At 37.5% G+C, this 24,264-nt stretch overlaps 1 protein-coding gene across 4 annotated transcripts in view; it reads right to left on the bottom strand.

The window, feature by feature from the left end:
- Positions 1 to 20,780, bottom strand: part of exoc6 (exocyst complex component 6) — an 80,528-nt gene extending 59,748 nt beyond the window's left edge. For 3 of the 4 annotated variants that reach the window (XM_079801324.1, XM_079801323.1, XM_079801322.1), the window contains exon 1: positions 20,652 to 20,774. In XM_079801324.1, coding sequence (XP_079657450.1) covers positions 20,652 to 20,749 — 98 coding nt within the window. In that variant the 5' untranslated portion in view covers positions 20,750 to 20,774. Of the gene's footprint in view, positions 1 to 20,651 lie in introns of all 4 variants that reach the window. The other variant, XM_079801321.1, reaches the window with a different exon arrangement.
- Between the last annotated feature and the right edge of the window lie 3,484 nt (positions 20,781 to 24,264).

The following is a 24,264-nucleotide window of genomic DNA, read 5'->3' as shown; positions in this document are numbered from 1 at the left end:
GATAGCTTTGATTTACACACAGCGCGTGTGTTCTCCAGGTCGTGCTTACCAGGTTGTTCGTAAAGCTGAAACGTGCCCAGATGTCGGCTTTTAATTAAAGTAGTTGGAGCATTTTTAATTACTCGCACTCGCCTCCCTCTGCCATTGTGTGCTACCGCAACAAAGCACGTACACAACAAATTACGTCAGAAAATAATCAGTACATTGTAATCGGTTGTGGTCTATTACTGAACCTATACCGAATTGTCCTCATATGCATCGCGATGCATTGAAGAAACGATTAATTTCGACACCCCGAAAAAAAATGTGGAATGGTACTAAATGTATATCGTCATTGATATCATTATCGCAATAAATACCAGAAAATGTTGTGATATATTTTCCATATCGCCCATCCCTAGTACATACACACACACACACACACACACACACACACACACACACAATTTTGTGAAATGTGGGGACATTCCATAGGCGTAATGGTTTTTATACCGTACAAACCATATTTTCTATCCCTCTACACTGCCCCTGCCCCTGCCCCTAAACCTACCCATCACAGGAAACTGCACAGTTTATTTTCTGTGAAAAAAACCTCATTCTGTATGATTTATAAGCATTTTGAAAAGGGAGGACATGGGTAACGTCCTCATATTTCACTCTCTCCTTGTAATACCTATGTCATACCCATGTCATTATACACATTTGTGTCCTGATATTTTAAAAAAACATGCCCACACACACACACATTTGGCTTCAGCTAATGCAGCTTAAACTGGTCAATAGAGTGCATTAGAGCCTGTCCACTAAGAACTTTTTCCATTCATTTTTCCCATTGGGATTTTAAAAAAAAGTCTTTGTTAAAGCGTTATAAGCTATGAACCAAACCAATATAGCTACAAGGTGACTTTTAACCTAACAAATTTTATTTTGAAGCAAAAGTATTTGAAAATGGGACAAAAAGACAAACATAAAAGAAGTGTACTTCATGGCTTTAATGAGGGAAAGAACTACAATCCCATGAAGTATTGGGAATGACATAGGGTGCTTTCACACTAGCACTTTTGGTGCGCACACGGGTTCGATTAACTAAATGACGCATGTCTCGATAAAACAGTGTGTTTGTCCTCATTCAATTCCCTGACAAGCGTGACTTGACGTACTGCAAGTAGAGAAAATGTATATTTCTGCTTGCCTTCAGCAGAAATGGACTCTATTGTTCTTGCAGTACATTCGCAGCAGATAGACGCAAGTGCCATTATGTGCTGAACACAAAACGGTATGCTTTTGTAAAATAATGAAAACAATCGAAGCGAACTTGAGCGTCACAAAAATGAACGGAAACTCAGCGTATACCTGCCTCACAGACATGAGAAATATATCTATAGAAAGATATGAAATGATCTACAGTATATGTAATTATCTAAATTATCTATATGTAATCCATATGAAAGGTGCATATAGGCACGTCCACTACTGCAGAGATGAGAGTCAGCATTGTCGACTTATCTCTGCAGCCCGAAAACACAGAAAACATAATCAATAAATTATTAAAATGTTTAAACAGTCTCCTTCTGCTTTTCCAGGACACACTCATAATCATTACTTTTGCCAGTGCACTGTGGCGGGAACAAAAGGCCATGTTGAGAAGAGGAAGAGTTGTTGTAGTCGAGTCACATTTAGGAGTCTGCTCAAGCTGTCGCATCCGTCTTTCACATTTATTGCAATACAGTACGTAACACAAGTCCAATAGCATGTCATAAAATCAAGATGTTATAACCGTAATTAAACTAAACTATACCTGTTCTATCTTCATGCAGCATATATTCTCTTGCTCTGTAGGCATTTTACAACAGTTTCCACACGAGCGATTTATAGATTATTATGACGGAACATGCTAATCAATGACTTGAAGATAGTTAACTCTACATCCGCTTCATAAATTCATCAACGTCCTGCAATAGGGGCTGGCTGCAGACTACAGGGCGAGTGGAGCTCCACTCAAGAGCGGAAATACGTCACCTCCACTAGTGGAGCGCCCGAGCGTATATACGTCACCAAACGTCCCGCATAACAAGGGAGTAGTTGAAATAATCGTATCAAACCCCTGGAGCATATTGTTATTTATTTATTTATTTTTTCAAGTGACCATACTGGATACAGTAAAGACACATTGCGTGCACACACACACACACACACACACACACCATGGTTCAAGACCTCCATCCTCTATAAAGCAATCCCAGCTACAGTAGCCAGGGTGGTCATCTGAGGAGTAAAACCCCAAAAGCACTCTCAGAGCATGTAAGCGGAGCGGAGCGCGAGCGGAGCGGGGAGTGTAGCGGTAATATTTCCTCCAGAGCGGTGAGCGCCTTTCTGAAGATTCCGCTCAACTCGCTCAGCGCCGCTCGCTCAACCCGCTTAACACAGAATGTCCTTTGGTGATTTGCTAGATCTAGAATCTGTGAAATAGCTAAGCAATAGTGGAGCAATAGGTTATGGAGTTCAAATATTGTTTTAATGAAGTTGCGAACCTTATACATAAATGCACAAAGTTAAGAACGAGCAGGGAGAAGAAATTGAAAGGGAGTGTGGAGAGATTGTGAGAGTTAGCTAAGATATTGGAATCTAAAGCGACATTGCCAGAAAGCACGAGGATGTGCTACGCAAACATGGCAGTGCAGCAAAAGGTGAGCTATATATCATTCGATAATAAATTAATAGATAAATAGGTAAGGCATGGTAGGTCTGTCGTGTATACGGAGCCCTGCTCTTATTACATGCAGACAAAAATATACCATGGCCATTGGCCACAAATTAATATTTCGTTCCCATGAATTAAGAATTCGTTTTCTCATTTCTAAATCGTAGCCACGAATTAAATTCGTTCCCACAACTTCTTAATTTGTCTCCCTGGTTAAGTTAATCGTGGCCACGTTGAACTAATTCGTTCTCCAATTTTATTAAAACTATAGGGAACGGATTATTACAATGTGGCCACGATCTAATTAAAATGAGGAAACAAATTATTAAAACATGCTGACGGGTGGTAATGAATTGTTAATTCGTTATGCAATCATGGAAAGCACTTTTTTTTTGCACTCTGCGCAAAAGTTCAGTTAAGAATTTTGGACTAATAGTTCATTTTAAAACTTTGATCTAGGCCTATAGCCTGTATATTTTTATTTATATAATTAGGCCCATTAATTCGTTTAATTTTACAGCTTTCTTTTTGTACAATTGATATAAGCCAATTTAAATTAATCCTGCGCGCTGCGCAAAAATCAGTTACAAGAATGTGAAATCAATTACAAGAATGTTGGCCTAATAGTTAATTTACTTTTAAAACGTTTGTGGATTTTGTATATTTTTGTTTATATAGCCTACATTTTATTTATATTATTAGGCCCATTTATTCATTTAATTTTACAGCAGTTTGTGTGTACAATGGATGGATATAAGCCAATTTAAATTTTAATCATGGGCGTTGCGCAGAAGTTCACTAATCAAAATTCTGGCCTAATAGTTCATTTACTTTTAAAACTTTTATGTATATTTTTGTTTATATCATTTTTATTTATATTATAAGGCCCATTTATTCGTTTAATTTTACAGGACTTTTTGTGACTAGCCTAATTTGTAATTTGAAATAAAACATTTTTGTTTGAAAAATGTTGTTGTTGCTCAGTTCTTTAGGAGGTAAGGCTGTGGTCTAAGCTAAAAGTGATATAAATGTAGATTTTTTTCCTTTTTTGGAGCGAGCGGGGGGCGATTTGAGTGGAGCCCAAAGCAAACTGCGTTGAGCGCTGAGCGATAATGAGCGGAGCGGCCTGATGTAGCTTTGAGCGGGGGAGCGGAGGGGTGAACAGTTCCGTGAGCGATGAGCGGAGATTCTCACCGCTCCACTCCGCTCATATGCTCTGCTCCCCGTTGTCCATTTCCCTGGTAGCCAGCCCCACAGTCTTTGTAAAGCTGGCTGCACTGTAGGCGGCTGCATCTAGAGATGGTGTACGGCTTTCTGAAACATTGATAGTGGCTCTCTGAAAGTCTTTTCCAATTCACTTCACCTGTTCAGTATCAAAACACAATTTAAAATTACCTGAGGTAAAGTTTGCCGATCTCAAAACAACGCCCCCTTGTTCCTAATTTATTAATTCATAATTCATATTCATTCAGAGTTTCTATTACATCGCCAGTCTGCCAGTGTAACGTTAGCGGTGCTGAGGTAAAATTACCTGAGGTAAAGTTTGAAGATCTCACAAGAACGCCCCCTTGTTCCTCCTTTATATTAGTTCAGGTGGAGGTGACGTATTTCCTGTTCGAGAGTGGAGCTCCACTCGCCCACAGTCTGCAGCCAGACGCTTCTCACGTCCTGTTGCATTCTACATGTTGTCACTTCTTCTTGAGTCTCTCCATCATTGCCTGACTCCGGTTTGAACATAAAAGGCTGAACAGTTTCGGAAATTTTCAGTGCATGTCTGACTAATTAAGTCTGACTTAAATGAACAACTACTAGTCTACTAGAAAAATCAAGGGCAGCCCTACTGAATACTGTGCGATATTGAACTGAGTTCTCTTCCACATGTTTTTTCACTTGAACAGACAAATACACACAAAAATATCTCAAAATATTCTCGTAAACACAGTTGGTTATATCTTAAGTAAACGTAACAAACATTGACAAAGAAAGCGCATGTGTAACAGTACATTGGATCTGTGCAGCTCTTAAAGTGACAGCAGCCTAATATTGCTGCTAGTGCTAATAATAGTGCTGCCGTATAATAACATTAATCAAACTACAAAAGACAGAGAGAAAATGAATTCGCTGTTCTTGACTGAAAAACTTTTGCAACTATTTGTAATGTATAATTTAGTCATAAAGTGCCGTTATTTTACATTTGATTATAGTTTATGTACCTGAATACCTGAAAATCTTTAAACACAGTTTATTTAAATCAGGGCTGTGAACTGGTTCAAGGAACGAAAACGAAAACCGGAAACGAACGAAATTTTAAGAGGAACAAAAACGGAAACAAAATCAAAATCGATTTGAATCGTTCTGAACAGAAACGTTAATTTGAAATGACCATTAACCGGTTAATAACGTTATTTTATCGTTCTCTTTAATATTTTAATTTGGCAGTGACCAATCATGAATTGAGTAGTACAGCATGTGACGTTGACGTATCACGCGTGAGTGAAATGCCCGCGCACCAGTCATCTATGAATCTACCGTCAGTGCAGAGCGCGCATTTTCATGCCTCAAGTACATTTCTTTCCCCTCTGAGGTCTACAATGAAAGCGCAGGTATTGGAGGACATTATTTTCGAACGTTTAAATAAGCAGTACGGATTTTAAGCTGAAATAGACTGATTTAGGCTAGTTTATGGATTTTGTTTAAGCCTGTCCAAGCAGGCTACTAGCATCTATCAAACATTTTTCCTATAGTCTTTCAGATTGCCAATACAGGACAGGTCAATGTTTTCTAGGACGGTTGATGCTTCGTATTAAATGGTATGTTATATTGCATTAAATGATCAAGCTTTATTAGCTGACTGAATTTGATTATGTGATGCAAGGACGTGTTGCGCAGTGTTTGCTTTGAAATTAGCAGTTGACGATGCATTAAAAGAGCAATGGTTATCCAGTTTATTTATTCTTTATTCATGCAATTTTTAAAACAAGTCGTGTTGAAAAAAAGTTATGTACAAAGAATGTTATTCTGAAAATAATTCGGCATAAGAGGGCCACTTTAGATTGTCTAACGCTCCATTAAAACAGGTTCGCTGTTTATGCTTTGTTATTCTAATGCATGTATTTCTGGTTTTAAAAATGTTATGAATTAAATATTCAAGTTTAATTACCATGCGTTATATTATTATTGAGTGAAAATAAGTCTATTTATACATATTTGTTTAAAGTATAGGCTAAATTAAAATAACGTTATTAACCGGTATTTTTTCATATCAAACCGTTTTCGGAACAGTAATGTTTATTGAGGAACGCAAAAACGGAAACGCTATAATATCGATTCTGCTCGGAGTGAACCGATTGATATTTTTTTCCGTTTTTAAGCCCTGATTTAAATCATATTTTTGTTCAGTTGTATTTATTTGTGTGATTGCTTATTTTTTATTTGTTCTTTTTAAATTACTGAGTGTTTACTTGCCTTTAATAATGCTTGAAATGTATATTAGCTTGGCTAGTTGCTTTTATGGTATTTTTAAACCATTGGCAAAAGTTCCTTGATTAAATGTTGTTTAGCCTGTTGATTTTTGTTCATGGTATTCAGCTACAATGAAATGTTTGCAATAAGACTTGGAATAAATGTGAATGAATTCCATTTTTTTTTTACCTTATTGGAATTGTTAAAATTCAAACGATACCAAACCCTATTCAAAAACCAAAATATAAAAGAGAGGTGAGCAACGCTATGCATTTTGCCACCTTCTCCTGCGTCGTTGTCACGCACTGTGATTCGAACCCAAATAATATAATGTGAACACTCAAAAAAAAAAAAAAAACACTTGTGTGAAAGCACTCATAATCCAAGAAGTATTTACATATTTATATTAAAATATTTATTTGTTATATATAAAAGTTGTTTATTATATCTATAGAAACAAAGTTCATTTTATTGCAATATATATATATATATATATATATATATATATATATATATATATATATATATATATATATATATATATATATATATATATATATATATATATATATAGACTGCATAGCAAGCAAACATTTGACAAACGCTGAAATAGAAAACTGTGCTTGTATTGTAAGACCTAGGCCAACAAAGATGTATTCAGCTTTACAAAACAGTTGGCCCCATTTTTTTTTTTTTTTTACATCCATCCCTTGTGCGGTTACCTGGTCGGCCCTTTCCTGCCACCCAGATGGAAAATGCTGAGGGCCAATTTCTATTGAAAACACGCAAAGCTTTCTAAAATCGGTACCCACTTCCACTGCCTTTCAGAAGGTCATATTACACACCATAATGGGATATCCTTTCTGCGAATCTGCACACACGCACACAGAACTACTATCAGCAGAACCAGTCACAATGAGTTTCCTCCTTCCTGTTATTGAATTCAACAGACCAAAGAGCGGCAAGTTCCGGACAACTGCCAGGAGGCAATGAAGGAAAAAGAAAATACAGAGCGAGTAAAAGTCAAGCCTCTTCATTTACAACTCAAACACAAAACACAGAACATTATACATCTACAACTACTGCCACAGGGTAGTTAATTAAACCAAATACACCCTTTTGTAACACAAGCTTGAATGAGTGTCAATAACTGTGTTTACATGCACTTTTAAGAAAATAGTTTTAGGAAATAAGGTTATTCCAGGGTTTTTGCAAAAAGCAGCATTCTGAAACATCATGTAAACATGAACGCCATTGTTCTTATGCTGTTTAAAGTCCCCCTGTGGTGAAAAATCAAGTTTTTAATGTTGTTTATATGTCTATGCACAGTATGCAGTGTTTTTTTTTTAAATATGCTTTCAGACAAACCATGAGCAAATTCACAAGTCAAACACCATTGTTGATTATTTTCTCTTTAAAACTGCCAAAGACAGTCTCAAAAACGCGGTTTGAAATCGCTGGTGTTTCTGATGTCACAAACTACATTGTAAACCAATCACGTGAACTTGCTGACAGGCTTTAGCATATCATTAACTATTCTCTGAAGCAGTGGAGGAGTCTTAAGAGAAGCCAGGTTATCCTGGTATATTTTTCTGTTGACATGAAAAACCGGGTAGATTTAGCAATATAGCGCGTGAATTATGTATATTACGATATTATGATGAAATATATGCCTCTCCACTGATGTTCTAAGTTGTTCAAAGCGTTTAAGGATACTGATTTTTAGAAGGCAGACTGAGATGGCAAACAGGAACTTGGTTTGTCTAACATTAGCAAAACATTATTAGCGGTTTAATAACATAGTCAAGCAAAAGTATAATCATATTAATTACCGTTATGTGTCCGACGTTGCAAAGACCGTCATTGTGCAGCGTTACCTCAGTAAATTGGACGATTGTGGTGGGGCTATTTGCATATTCATGAATCCACGTATACTAAATTGAGCAAGGGTGTAGAGTTACATTCAAGCTATTTTAAGGCACGAATACTTTTTTTTTTACAGGAAAAATGCTTAAATATGTAATTTTGGTGATCAAAGATGAGTTTTTAGCGATACAATTATTGACAATAGGGGAACTTTAAGGGATTAAGACAAAATGGTTTACAACACTCAGGTTTTTGACAGAGAACACAGCTCATGTGGACATGTAAACACATAAAAGGGATTGTTAAAGGGATAGTTCACCCAAAAAATTAAAAGGGGTCATATAATGCTTTTTCACTTTTCAACTTTAGTTAGTGTGTAATGTTACAAAGATCAAAGTCCATTCCAAAGGCAGATTTTATTTAACATGATGTTATGATGTTATAAACATCATAACAAAGAGTTTTTTCTCCAGATGAAGTCACAATGATACTCATTTAAATAAAATCCGCCCATGGAATATGCAAAAAAAGGTGCAAGGCCTGGTTGAGCTGCTTTAGAGAAGAGTGTTGTCGCCATGTCAAAGAGACACTTTCCCCACCACTTTTCCAAAACTTATTTGTTTGACCTTCCTAAGGCTGACAAACTTAGAGTGGTTAAAATGTATTTCCTGAACATTATAATCCCAACGTTTATCTGTGTATCCGTGTTAGAACAGCTTCCAGAACCACAATGCAGGCTACACACAAAAGCTTCTCCTGAAATGGAGCAGTTCACACTTTGTCGGGACAATCTGTTGTTTGTGGATCACAACTTGAAAGTATGTCTTATTATTTCTAGCTGTGTTTCCAACAGTTCCAATTTTATGTTTTATGTTGTTGCTCCAATGTAAATAAAGGGCAAAGCTTTGCCTCTGCTCGCCTGCTTGACATTAGTGTTGATATAGTGTTAGTACCGTTTGTAAAGGTCAAGTCACACTGTACAGACAAACGCCAAAAAACAAGTCTGTCGAAGTTTATTGGATCACTGTTACCCCTGTCGGTGTCTGTTGCCATTGGTCGGAGTGTGTTTTCACCCGACTGAACATGTTCAATCAGCGTTTGTTGGATCGTGGAATGTCTGAGCAGTGTGGTATTACTTTCCAACAAACGACAATAAACTCTGACGTGATCTGACCTAGACACGAACCGTTGCCATGACGATGAGGCAAGTCCCTTGCGAAGACTGCGTGCTTAGTAAATTATCCTTGTAGTGAAAATGGTAGGTTTCTGGACCAATCAGAAGACAATTCTAGAGAAAGAGCACGGAGATATGCACGAGGGCACACTGAACAAAGTTATAGCGCGCGCGTAAAATCTGAGCGAGAGCAGAGCCATATTTGAAAGTGCACGTCCCGTCCATTTAGTTTTGTGCTAGTGAAAGAAATCCGCCTACAAGCGGAGAGATTTGTTACATGGATGCACTCTTGCGTTACAATAATGCAGTTTTGACATTTAACGTCATAAAAACAGCCTTAAGTGAACTGTAAAACAAGAAGAAAGTCGTGTCTGGAAGCTGCAATCTTTTATTTGTATTGGTTAAAATTAATGGGGAATATCTTGTGTTTTGCTCGAGTTTGTCTGCGTTTGTTGGGGCAGTTTGAACATGTATTTTTGATAAAATTCTAAATCCAACAGCCAACGTGTTTGTGGGCGTTTGTCTGTACAGTGCGAATTGGCCTTAAGACTGTTCACCACACCTTAGAAGAATTAAAGGGTTAGTTCACCCAAAAATGAAAATTCGGTCATTAATTACTTACCCTCATGTCGTTCGACACCCGTAAGACCTCCGTTCATCTTCAGAACACAAATGAAGATATTTTGGTTGAAATCTGATGGCTTTGAAAGGCCTCCATTGGCACAATGCACGGTACACTCTCAAGAACCTTAAAAGGTACTAAAGACGTCGTTACAAAGTCCATCTCACTACAGTGGTTCTACAATAACTTTATGGAGTGACGAGAATAGTTTTTGTGCGCAAAAAAAACCTAAATAACGACTTATAGTGATGCCGATTTCAAAACACGGCATCATGAAGCTTCGAAGCGTTATGAATCAGTGAGTCGAATCATGCTTAGGATCGCGTGTCAAACCGCCAAACTGCTGAAATGTGGCGATCCAAACTACTGAATCGACTCACTGATTCATAACGCTTCGAAGCTTCATGATGCCGTGTTTTGAAATCGGCATCACTATAAGTCGTTATTTAGGTTTTTTTTGCGCACAAAAACTATTCTTGCCGATTCATAAAGTTATTGTAGAACCACTGTAGTGAGATGGACTTTGTAACGACGTCTTTAGTACCTTTTAAGGGTCTTGAGAGTGAACCGTGCCATTGTGCCAATGGAGGCCTTTCAGAGCCATCAGATTTCAACCAAAATATCTTCATTTGTGTTCTGAAGATGAACGGAGGTCTTACGGGTGTCGAACGACATGAGGGTAAGTAATTAATGACAGAATGTTCATTTTTGGGTGAACTAACCCTTTAACCATGGATATGTGATTGATTACGGTTTGTTTTACCATTGAAAGATTCTGGAATCTACCGCCGCTTCAATATAATTATGTATATACAGGGAGTGCAGAATTATTAGGCACGTTGATTTTCTGATCATATTTTTTTTCCAGGCACATTTGACCAATTCCAAACCACAGTAATCCTAATAACTACTATTGATTTAGTATTTAATAATGTATAATTCATCTTCCAGAATCTGGCAGTACGTTTTGGGAGTTCATTTTTAGTCCATCTCTGCAAAACGGACTTCAGGATGGACTAAAATGAACTCCCAAAACGTACTGCCAGATTCTGGAAGATGAATTCTTCAAACAGTGGTACTAGAGGATGTGGTGCTGGTCCTTCAAGAGTCACTCTCAACCTATCTGTCCATAAAGCCTATAAAAAAACCTTCTTCATGTATTTTACAACACTTCAGCTTATGATTCTTATTTAGTGGGGGTCATTTTTTAGGATTCTTTACCTAACTGAAGTCTCTGAGATCCTGACACCTTGCACTTCTGGAGACTCCAGGTAGGTTGCAGCTTTGGAAAATGGTGGCGCTGGAGACTAAAGGGTTCCTGATGGTTTCACCCTTAATTCTTCACCTTAATTCTTAATTCTTTTGCAGTTAACAGGTGTCTTTTCTTCACCACCTGTTTTTGTCAGATCCTGCTGACCCAACGAGCATTTCACTGTCCAATGGTCATGCCTTAACTGCAATGTCTAGTATTGCATTAGTATTGCATCCTTCTCATGGGCATTTAATACTTTTTGACTTTTCAGTCTGAGTTAAATCTCTTTTTTGGCTCAATTTTGCTCATTTTTGCACTGTACTTCTAACTGTAATATGCAACCACTTTCCACTGCACTTTACACTTTTTTTTCCAGATAGCTCTGTCCATAATTTATTGCACTACCCTAATCCACTGCTATTCCTCATATTAGCCTAACATATTATTGTATACCTCTATCTGTAAAATTCTGTTTATAGTAATAGCCATCTGTATATTGTATTCATAGTACATATTCACCTGTAAATTCTGTTTATAGTAATAGCCATCTGTATATTTATTCACTGTACATATTCACCTGTAAATTCAGTTCTGTTTATAGTAATAACGTCTCTCTATTTATACATATTTATACATATTCAGTACATATCCATCTCCTGCACTTACGCATCCATTGTATATCCTGCACTTGCTGCTATTGCACTTCTGGTTAGACCTAAACTGCATTTCGTTGCCTTGTTCTTGTACTTGTGTAATGACAATAAAGTTGAATCTAATCTAATCTAATCTAATTTATCTGTAAAAGAAAACATGCCTAATAATTCTGCACACCTGAATATAAGGTGATTTTCATTTCCAGCCTTCATGAACAATTATATATCACTTATACATTATTAAATACTAAATCAATAGTAGTTATTAGGATTACTGTGGTTTGGAATTGGTCAAATGTGCCTGGAAAAAAAATATGATCAGAAAATCAACGTGCCTAATAATTCTGCACTCCCTGTATATCCTACTTAAATTCATAATCAAAGCCTCAATCAATATTCATCCTCCTATATAATTATTATGATTTTAATGATTCTTTCCAGTTATGATTTTGATTAATCAATAGGACCAATGATTGTTTCTTCTAGGGATGCCACAATTCTCAATATAATATTGAACCGTTCGGTACGGCACTCACGATTCAATCCGCACTTGTGAATAGTCTTACTGCGCTAATACTGTCAAATACACACAAGGTTTACATAAACACAGTCGGTTATGTCTAAAGAGAAAGTAAAATCGACGTGTGTCTGTATATTAGATGCGGGCAGGTCACTCTTAAATTGACAGCGCAGCCTAGTGAACACGCTGCCGCTTGTCCTTAAAGGGACAGTTCACCTCTAAAATGATGTCATTATTTACTCACTCTAATGTTGTTCCAAACCTGTATTCATTTCTTCTGTTGAACACAGACTGTTGAATACCAGACAGTTGATGGTAGCCATTGACATCCATATTATCATTTCCTACAATGGGGACCAGCAACTGGTTGGTTTCCAACATTCTTCAAAATATATTTTATGTCCAACAGAAGAAAGAACTTTATTCAGGTTTAAAACAACTTGAGCGTGAGTAATCGATGACAGCATTTACATTTTTGAGTGAACTATTAATAAAACAACAAAAGACAAAGAGAAAAATCCCTCACTGCTCTTGACTGAAGAAATTTAATACGGTAGCTTTAAAAAGAATCAATGTATATTTTATAGTGAAGTCTATGTAGTGTTTTATTTTTACATTTATTCATTCAATTTCATACTTAAATGCTGCTGTACAACTCTGAGCTGCCCATGTAAATCTTTATATATATCTTTTTTATATTATACTATACACTAGGAATGTGTACAAGGTTTTTTTTTAAAGTACAGTTTTAAGTAAGGTTTTTCAATCATTTTAAGTAAAATAAAGAAAGAGTATTGCAATAAAAAAAATAGTATTTTTTCTCCTTAACTTATTGCTGTTCCTGTCGCCTAATGCTGCGTTCACACCAAACGCGAATAGAGCGTCTGGCGCGAGTGATTTCAATGTTAAGTCAATGAAAAGGCGCGTTGACGCGCGTCTGGGGGTCCTGCGGCGCGAAGGACGCGAATCCGCCTCATTCGCGCTAATGGCGCGAATTGGACGCGAATTGAGCGTCTTGCGCGTTACACGCGTATGGTGCTTTTATGCATTCACGCGTTTGAAGCGAATTCGCGTCTGACGCCCGAGTTGAAAAATTTGAACTTTGCCGTCAATTCGCGCCGTGTTAACCAATCAGGAGCCTGCCTGCTTGCTGCTGTCACGTGGTAAAGTGACGTGTATAAGAAACCCTGCATAAATTAAAAATAGTACTATTGTGTCACAAAATGTAGTTTTAAGACTTTTTCAGGTGGGAATGTAGTTGTTTAAAGCTCAAATCTGTGGTTTATTTATAAAGAGAGCGCCTATTTAAAAAAAAATAATCTTGTGTTTTTGGAGTTGTGAGATCCAGGGGATCACCGGGCAATCACTGCTCATAACCGCGGCGAAGGCAGCCTTTCCTCGGCTAGTCCTTCTGGCGTCTGACGCTGGCTCTGATGTCCTGTAGTGGTTCGTTTTGTGTAGATCTAACGGCCGAGCTTTGCTCTCATGAATCTATAATTTTAAATTGTCTGCCAAATCATTTTGACTGAAGGCAAAGAGAAGTTTCATAACTTTATATTTTAAGGATATTTAAACATACATGCAGTGAAGATAATGTAGGAGTTGCCTGGACCACATTTGTGTGGCTATTAATGCTTAATATATATTTTTTATGAAAATGAAAAGAGGCAGAGTGGTGTTTTATAACATATTTCTCCTGGAGTACCTTGAATGCATTCAAAATGTTCGCGCGTGAAACTAGACCCGGTAGACGCAATTTTGACATTCTATTTGCGTTTGGTGTGAACACAGCATAAGAATAGAATCACAAAAATCACTTGTGACAAGCCATCAGAACCGAACCGAACCGAAAACCGTGGTTAAAAAAACGAGGTATGTATTGAACCGTGGACGAACTGTATTGTTGCATCCCTAGTTTCTTCCTTTATATTTTCTAAAGTTTGTATTTGGTCTCTGAGTGGTGACTGAGGGTCTGTCCTAGGGATCTGTGATGTTTCGCCAAAACACTTGATTTGAGAACATGTTGTCGTGTGTTTGGATTTTGGAGGCATCACACACCTCTAACTCGACAGGATTGCAGTAACAGTGATTGCTCATTTAGCCCGGCTTCCAGAGATGAAATATGGATGCCTTTCATTATTTTATTTTATTTCATTTTATATTTCCTTTTACTGAAACCCTAATGCTGCGTTCACACCAAACGCGAATAGAGCGTCAAAATCGGTTGAACGCTTGAATATTTTGAATCCATTCAACGCGCCTTTCCACAGCGAATTGGATGCGCGTATAAATCGAGCATTTGAAGCGAAATAGATGCGCGTTCAAGGCGCTCCAGGAGAAATATATCATAAAACATATCTGCCTCTTTTCATTTTCATTAAAAATATATATTAAACATTAATAGCCACACAAATGTGATCCAGGCAACGCACTACATTATCTTCACTGCAGGTATATTTAAATATCGTTAAAAAATAAAGTTATGAAACTTCTCTTTGCCCTCAGTCAAAACGATTTGGCAGACAACAAATTATAGATTCATGACAAAAAAGATCGCCCGTTAGATCCACACAAGATGAACCACTACAGGACATCAGAGCCAGCGGCAAACGTCAGAAGGGCTGGCCGAGGAAAGGCTGTTCTCGCCGGGGTTATGAGCGGTGATTGCACGGTGATCGCCTGGATCTCACAACTCCAAAAACACAAGATTATTTTTTTTTAAATAGGCGCTCGCTTTATAAATAAACCACAGATTTGAGCTTTAAACAACTACATTCTCACCTGAAAAAGTCTTAAAACTACCTTTTGTGACCCAATAGTAGTATTTTTAAATTATATAGGGTTTCTCATCACGTCACTTTACCACGTGACAGCAGCAAGCAGGCTCCTGATTGGTTAACATGCCGCGAATTGATGCCAAAGTAAAAAAAATTCAACTCGGGCGTCAGACGCAAATTCGATTCAAACGCGCGAATGCACAAAAAACACCATTCGGCGGAATCGCATCAATCGCGCCACATGAAGCGCGTCTATCTCGCCGCAGGACCTCCAGACGCACGTCAACGTGCCTTTCCATTGACTTAACATTGAAATCGCTCGCTCCAGACGCTCTATTCGCGTTTGGTGTGAACGCAGCATCAAGAATCAAGATGAATACGGTCTGTATCTCTCACTGAGAGAAAAGCACGTTATCAATATGTTTTGGAAAACTTTCTCTGGTTGGGACCAGATCTCACCAACTCCAACCTTGGAGAGACTGTGTATCTGTGTATGTGCGCAGTATTCGGTGTTACAGATCAGTATTGGATGTGGACTACAGGCATCCTAAGAGACGGGTGGACTTGTTGTTCTGGGCAAGCTGGCGCCTGCCAGTGATAAATGGACACGTGAATCTGATTAACTGACAATGTGAGGAAATTTACCAAGGCTGTTCATTTTCTCTGCACCAATCAGAATCATCCACCTGGCAGTAATGACGTGGATAGACCTTGAAAACAGTATAACTGTTGAGAAATTGTATGTACGATAGGCGGAGGCGGCTAGGCTGGTAGAGGGAGCGCGGCCTACGAACTCCTTGTGAGATTTGAAGCTGGCTTCTGCTGATGAAACTGCAAACTATTCTTCAGTACATTTTTCTTTAATTAATTAGACTCCTGACTCTTGGTCTTAATTTTTCACTACTGGTCCTGGGTCCTAAGCTGTTACCCCAACACCATAGTTTTCCGACAAGTATCATGATTAAATAGTGTATAACTTTGTATCTAAAATGTATAAGGAAATCACAAAAAAAAACATACCACTCTGAAACGTCCTGTGAAATCCTGTTTTGCATGATGGTAATTTCAAATAAGCATTTCTGTTCAGTACGAATAAACATGATTTTCGTTTTTTATATTCATGTTAAAATTTCGTTATTGTCCAGCTTTTGTTTTCGTTCCTTGAACCGTTTCAGAGCTCTAGTGCCAGACTTTGGTTAATATTCGAAACAAAAATTATATTTTTTTAATTATATCAAAACATTTGAATGAAACGTGAGAGGTTTCTGTTCCACCATTAAAAGCCTGTACACTTGGTTTATTATACCTTTTTTTTTATTATTACTTTTTACTTGGTTACACCACTTGACCTTTTTAGTCATGAAATAAAAAAATGATGAAGAATTCATTTCAATCTAATATGACATTGATTCAGTGGGGGAAAACGGTTGCTCCAAAATCCCTTAAATGAAGCTGACTGCCAAATTTAAACATATAGTGCAACCAAGTGGAAAAGCTGAGGCACATCATGATAAAGCACTTTCCACATTTGATATACAATGTGAAATTGTTAAAAGCAGGTGAAGCTTCCCTTCAAAGACTTGATAACATATCTGTGGAATGAGAAAATACAGCTTTTGTACTGATAACGATCAGTGTGAATATCAGTACAGAACGTGTGGCCTCAGGACATGTCGCACATGCTGGAATGTCGACAAATTTGCATGGCCAGAAGATCTGCTTTCTAGAGGCCTTTATCAACGGCTGGTTTGGTTAACATTCAAATGAATGAATCTCTCACTATCGTTACCTAGTTCAATATCATAAGATCAACTGTGTAATATGAGCCATCCAGAAATTCTGTTGCATAACAGAAGAGTCTAATTTCTAATTCACAACAAATTGCAAAGTGAATTATGGCTTCCGGAAGTATAAGTTATAGCCTAAAGGGCTACTACTATCTTGAGTTTTCTGACAATGTTTCACATTTATATTCAGATATAGATCTGAGCATGTTTACAATTTTACATTCTTTAAAAAAGCTCTTACCACAGAGAGAACGTGCTCAGAGCATGCACTCATAGTGCAAACGTCAACTGAATTCTGCTGAAATCACCATTTCTACTTTAATGATCAAGCCGAAGAACTCACAATGAGATTCAGCGGAGTGCTACTGAAATCTATGATTTCATAAATGCATGGTGTGATGTAACTTAAATCAAAAATCATAATGACTAAAGCTAAAAATCTCATGATGGGATACAGCCATGCTCTACTGGAATAAAAAAACTAATAAAAAGTCATGTCAAGATAATGATTCACAACATCACAAAAAGAGCTACTGAAATCATGATTTTATCAGAAATCATGAAACCTAAAATATCATGACGGTGAGCAGCTGAGTGCTAAAGAAATATATGTTTTTTTTAGAATTCGTAACACCAAATATGTCATGATGGAATTCAGCTGAACACTACAGGAAGCACGATTTTATCAAAAAAATCATAAAGCCAAAGACATCATGACAGAACGCAGCTGAGAACTACTGAAATCATGTAGTTTTTTAAATCATAAAGCCAAAGACATCATGACAGAACGCAGCTGAGCACTACTGAAATCCTAATTTTATCAGAAATCATAAAGCAAAAGATGTCATGATGGAATGCAGCTGAGCACTAAAGAAATATATATTTTTTAGAATTCATAAAGCCAAATATGTCATGATGGAACGCAGCTGAATGCTACCGAAATCATGATTTTATCAGAAATCATAAAGCCAAAGAACAAGAAGTCATGACGGATTGCAGCGGAGCACTAAAGAAATATATATTTTTAAAATTCATAAAGCCAAATATGTCATGATGGAACGCAGCTGAACTCTACCAAAATCATAATTTTATCAGAATTCATAAAGCCAAAGACATCATGACGGAACACAGCTGAACGCTACCGAAATCATAATTTTATCAGAAATCATAAACCCAAAGAACAAGAAGTCATGACGGAATGCAGCGGAGCACTAAAGAAATATATATTTTTAAAATTCATAAAGCCAAATATGTCATGATGGAACGCAGCTGAACTCTACCAAAATCATAATTTTATCAGAATTCATAAAGCCAAAGACATCATGACGGAACACAGCTGAACGCTACCGCAATCATAATTTTATCAGAAATCATAAAGCCAAAGAACAAGAAGTCATGACGGAATGCAGCGGAGCACTAAAGAAATATATATTTTTAAAATTCATAAAGCCAAATATGTCATGATGGAACGCAGCTGAACTCTACCAAAATCATAATTTTATCAGAATTCATAAAGCCAAAGACATCATGACGGAACACAGCTGAACGCTACCGAAATCATGATTTCATCATTAATCATAAAGCCAAAGACTTCATGTCGGAACACAGTTGAACGCTACCGAAATCATGATTTCATCATTAATCATAAAGCCAAAGACATCATGACGGAACACAGCTGAACGCTACCGAAATCATAATTTTATCAGAAATCATAAAGCCAAAGAACAAGAAGTCATGACGGAATGCAGCGGAGCACTAAAGAAATATATATTTTTAAAATTCATAAAGCCAAATATGTCATGATGGAACGCAGCTGAACTCTACCAAAATCATAATTTTATCAGAATTCATAAAGCCAAAGACATCATGACGGAACACAGCTGAACGCTACCGCAATCATAATTTTATCAGAAATCATAAAGCCAAAGAACAAGAAGTCATGACGGAATGCAGCGGAGCACTAAAGAAATATATATTTTTAAAATTCATAAAGCCAAATATGTCATGATGGAACGCAGCTGAACTCTACCAAAATCATAATTTTATCAGAATTCATAAAGCCAAAGACATCATGACGGAACACAGCTGAACGCTACCGAAATCATGATTTCATCATTAATCATAAAGCCAAAGACTTCATGTCGGAACACAGTTGAACGCTACCGAAATCATGATTTCATCATTAATCATAAAGCCAAAGACATCATGACGGAACACAGCTGAACGCTACCGAAATCATAATTTTATCAGAAATCATAAACCCAAAGAACAAGAAGTCATGACGGAATGCAGCGGAGCACTAAAGAAATATATATTTTTAAAATTCATAAAGCCAAATATGTCATGATGGAACGCAGCTGAACTCTACCAAAATCATAATTTTATCAGAATTCATAAAGCCAAAGACATCATGACGGAACACAGCTGAACGCTACCGAAATCATGATTTCATCATTAATCATAAAGCCAAAGACATCATGTCGGAACACAGTTGAACGCTACCGAAATCATGATTTCATCATTAATCATAAAGCCAAAGACATCATGACGGAATGCCGCTGAGCGCTACTGAAATCATGATTTCAACAGAAATCATAAAGCCAAAGACATCATGATGGAATGCAGCTGCGCTACTGAAATCATGTAGTTGTCTTTTCACAAAGCCAAAGTTGTCATGACAGTGCGCTGCTGAGTGGTACCAAAATCATGATTTCATCAGAAATCAATCATAAAGCCAAAGACGTCATGATGGGATGCAGCTGAGCACTACCAGAAACATGTTTTTTAAAATATGAATAGTAAAGCCAAAGATGTCATGATGGGATGCAGCTGAGTGCTACCAAAATCATGATTTTGCTTTCAAAAATCATAACTACAAATATCTCATGATGGGGTGTAGATGAACACTTCTGAAATAATGATTTTAGCTAAAGTCATAAAGCAAAAGATCTCATTATGAGATGTAGCTTAACGCTACTAAAATGAAGATTTTATAATAAAATCATGAAAACAAAGACGTCATGACAGGACTTAGAAAATATCTACTGGAATAAAACGCATCATCATGATTTCTACTGAAAGAGTCAAGCCGAATATCTCATGATGAAATGCAACTGTGCTGAAATCATCAAATTGTGAGTGACATCATGATTTCTGCTGAAATGATCCAGCTACAGCTGAGCTCAGAGCAGAATATTAATGTATAGCTCAACCCATTCTCATTTGCTAACGCCACACCCACCCATATTTCGTCAGCTTTCATCCTTCCGTAGTTGAAATGTGTTTGGAAAAGGAAATAAAGAGCATACTAGAGTATTTAACCTGACAGAGCTGTCCATTTGGAAAAACTAAAGCTATTTTGCTCCGAGCTTTCCACCTGTCGACAGCTCCATCATATTCATAATGTAGCTAATGCAGTGAGACCGTCACTGGGCCTGTGCTGCTTCACCTCAGATGTTTACATCTTATATTATTAAATAACAATACCAAATAGACAGACAGATCCATGGCACATTATGTCAAACAATTCACACATAACATCACCCAATCTTACTAGCTGAATGACAGGAAAACAACGACTAGCAGCCTGTGTCATTGAATGTGTGTTTGAATCAGTGTCAGGACAGCATACAGCGACCGTTCAAATAATTCATATGGAAAAACACGACATCACATCCAGTCGATCAGCACTTTATTTCATAGCTTAATCAGCAATGACAAAGTCCTGCTGAGCTGCATCTTTAGCAAACAAAGGCCTGCTTTCCATCCATTAGACAGGAGAATACATCACATCACCGTCTGAACGTTAAATAAAAGCAGACGATGCACATCTCTCACCGTAGCGTCGGCCCCACGCACGCCGTGTCCGTGCTCTCGATCTCCTGTAATATTCGTTCATGTTCGGTGATAGTCTCCAAGCTCTCGCTCTCCGCCATGTTGGCTCTAATCGTCACAGTGATCATTTGTGACAATACCGAGAGAGATGCAGTAACACGAGTCCGCCGAAGGGGGGAGCTGAGCCAGTCTGGCCCAATAATGCAGCTAAAATAAGTGGAACCTTATGATTATTGTGTGCAATTTCTATTTTCTCTTGACCATAGATGGCACAAAATCTCTTATCTCAACACATTGGATTAATGGCTTTGCTCTTAATTTTGTCATTTCATCTGAATATCAACATTTGTAAGATTTAGTCAACAAAAATATATATATATAGAAAAGGAGGTTATATTGATCTTATTTAGTGTCTCTGGAAAATGTTCTGTGACATTAAAGTATCAAATCAAAATTAAAAAAAAAAATGTGAGGCTATTTGTTAATGAGGGATTTGTGGACACATTAATGGTGGAAAAAATATTGTTTTTATTTTGAAGTGAAACGATAAATGTAGACCTCATCCTTGCTGGATGAAAATATTATTATAATTTTTTAAAAACTTACCCCAAACATTTGAATGGTAGTCTAAAATTAGAATATTAGAATGATTTCTGAAGGATCATGTGACACTGAAGACAGCTGGCTGGTAGAATAAAGGTACCTTTCAGATTAATCGCTTTTACTGGGATTCTGCGTTGTCTGTCATTCGTTATTCAACTAAATTATCAGAACATCTTTGACATTTTGTGATATGACAACTATATTAGAAAATGGTTCAATTTATTTCCCTTAACAACACATGAACACACTGACATCTATCATCACCATCAGTGTTGGGAAAAGTTAATTTTAAAAATAACGCATTATAATTAGTGCTGGGCAATCGATTAATCGTGATTAATCGCATCCAAAATAAAAGTTTGTGTTTACATAATAATGTGTGTACTGTGTATAATTATTATGTAATTTTAATGTAAATTTAAAAGTAATGTGTTAGTTACTAGTTACTTATCAAAAACACTATTATTTGATAACTTTACCTTAGAGTTGTTCCTAGGGGCAGGTCTACTGATTCCAGTTCTGCAAAAACATTCCCATAGACCTTTCCTTCTCCTTTGTCCTCTTCTTGGGGACTTGTGGGAGTCTTGAGACTGCTACTGCTGCCGTACATGTCTGTTAGTCTGTGTGTTGTGCTGAGAGAGCTGTGCTCCAGCAGGACATACACATACTATGGTCAGCAGAAAACTGCAACTAAGGAAAAGGGACAGACCTTGTGATCCCTAGTACTTTGAATCCAACAAAACAGGCTTAAGTGCTGTCCTGTTAAATATTTCCCAATTGTGCTTCAAGATTTTTCACACTGCTGAACTGGGATCTTTATTTTATGGTACCCGAGTCATAAAAGACTCAGAAAAGGAATGTAAAAAATGCTTTACAAATGTTTATGACAAGTTCATTTATACATTTTTAAATGTATTAAATCTATTTGTAAGAATAAACTCAAATCGTATAGCATATATCTTAAATATATACACTTATTCACAAAAGTTATATTCACAAAAAGTTAGAAATATTTTTTTCTTTTATTTTTTGTCTCATGCTCACTAAGACTGCATTTCTTTGACTGCATTATTCAGCAAATTATATTGAGAATTGGAATAATTGCTGCTGAAAATGCAGGAATAAATTACATTTAAAATACACTATATTGCCAAAAGTATTGGGGCACCGCCCAAATCATTGAATTCAGGTGTTTCAATCACTTCCATGGCCACAGGTATATATAATCAAGCACCTAGGCATGCAGACGCTTCTGCAAACATTTGTGAAAGAATGGGTCGCTCTCAGGAGCTCAGTGAATTCAAGCGTGGTACTGTGATAGGTTGCCACCTGTGCAATAAGTCCATTTGTGAAATTTCCTCACTACTAAATATTCCACGGTCAACTGTTAGTGGTATTATAACAAAGTGGAAGCAATTGGGACAGAACTCAGCCATGTAAAATCACAGAGCGGGGTCAGCACACATGCTGAGGCGCACAGTGAGCAGAAGTCGCCAACTTTCTGCAGAGTCAATAGCTACAGACCTCCAAACTTCGTGTGGCCTTCAGATTAGCTCAAGAAGAGTGTGTAGAGAGCTTCATTGAATGGGTTTCCATGGCCGAGCAGCTGCATCCAAGCCTTACATCACCAAGTGCAATGCAAAGCCTCGGATGCAGCAGTGTAAAGCTTGAGAGTAGTGGAGAAGTGTTCTCTGGAGTGATGAATCACACTTCTCTGTCTGGCAATCTGATGGAAGAGTCTGGGTTTGGTGGTTGCCAGGAGAACGTTACTTGCCTGACTGCATTGTGCCAAGTGTAAAGTTTGTTGGAGGGGTGATTATGGTGTGGGGTTGTTTTTCAGGGGTTGGGTTTGGCCCCTTAGTTCTGGTGAAAGGAACTCTTAATGCTTCAGCGTACCAAGACATTTTGGACAATTTCATGCTCCCAACTTTGTGGGAACAATTCGGGGATGCCCCCTTCCTGTTCCAACACGACTGCGCACCAGTGCACAAAGCAAGGTCCATAAAGACATGGATGAGCGAGTTTGGTGTGGAGGATCTTGACTGGCCTGCACAGAGTCCTGACCTCAACCCGATAGAACACCTTTGGGTTGAATTAGAGCTTCTCGTCCAACATCAGTGCCTGACCTCACAAATGCGCTTCTGAAGAAGAGTTGAAGCTGTTATAGCTGCAAAGGGTGGGCCTACCCTACGGATTAAGAATGGGATGCCATTAAAGTTCATGTGCATGTAAAGACAGGCGTCCCAAAACTTTTGGCAATAGTGTATATTCACATAGAAAACAGTTATTTTAAATTGTAATAATATTTCACAATATTACTGTCACAATTCACTAGTGTGAGTGCCTGTGGTTACCACCAGAGGGCACTCCACCCCGGACTGTCACTCCATCAAGGACTACATCTCCCATAATCCTTTGTACGGACTCATCAGCACTCATTGATTACATCCACCTGCACCCCATTACCTTGTTAGCTCGCACTATATAAGCCTGGTCATGTCTATCATTCATTGCGAAGTCTTGTTTGTTATATACTGCATTTCTGAGTATTCGCCCTGGTTTCTTGTCTCTTGGTCTTGGATTACTTGCCTGTTCTGTGGATTACCCTTTTGCCTGTCTCTCCTGCCTTGTTTGCCTGTTCGGACTGCTTGCCTGTGTATGACCTGTTGCCTGTTTTTGGACTATGATTGTGGATTACCCTTTCAATAAAGCTGCATTTGGATTCTCAAAGCCTTCTATCTCAGAGCAGTACGTTACAATTACTGTTTTTATTATATTTTTTATCAAAGAAATGCACCCTTGGTAAGCATAAGAAACGATCACCCTTTTCTCTTAAAAAAAATACAATTCCAAACTTTTGACCAGTAGTACAGATTCACTCGTGAAACTGAAAAGTGAATAAAGGAAGGACTCAGCAGAGAAATAATGAAATATTACAGCAATGTTTGATTGCTTGTAAGAATGTTCATTTTGCACATCATCGATTACAAAACACTGTTCTTATTGCAAATTA

Source organism: Gobio gobio (assembly GCF_949357685.1).
Source record: "Gobio gobio genome assembly, chromosome: 20".
NCBI lineage: Eukaryota > Metazoa > Chordata > Actinopteri > Cypriniformes > Gobionidae > Gobio > Gobio gobio.
The sequence above is the reverse complement of the archived record's forward strand: the minus strand, read 5'-3'. Positions and strand labels throughout refer to the sequence as shown.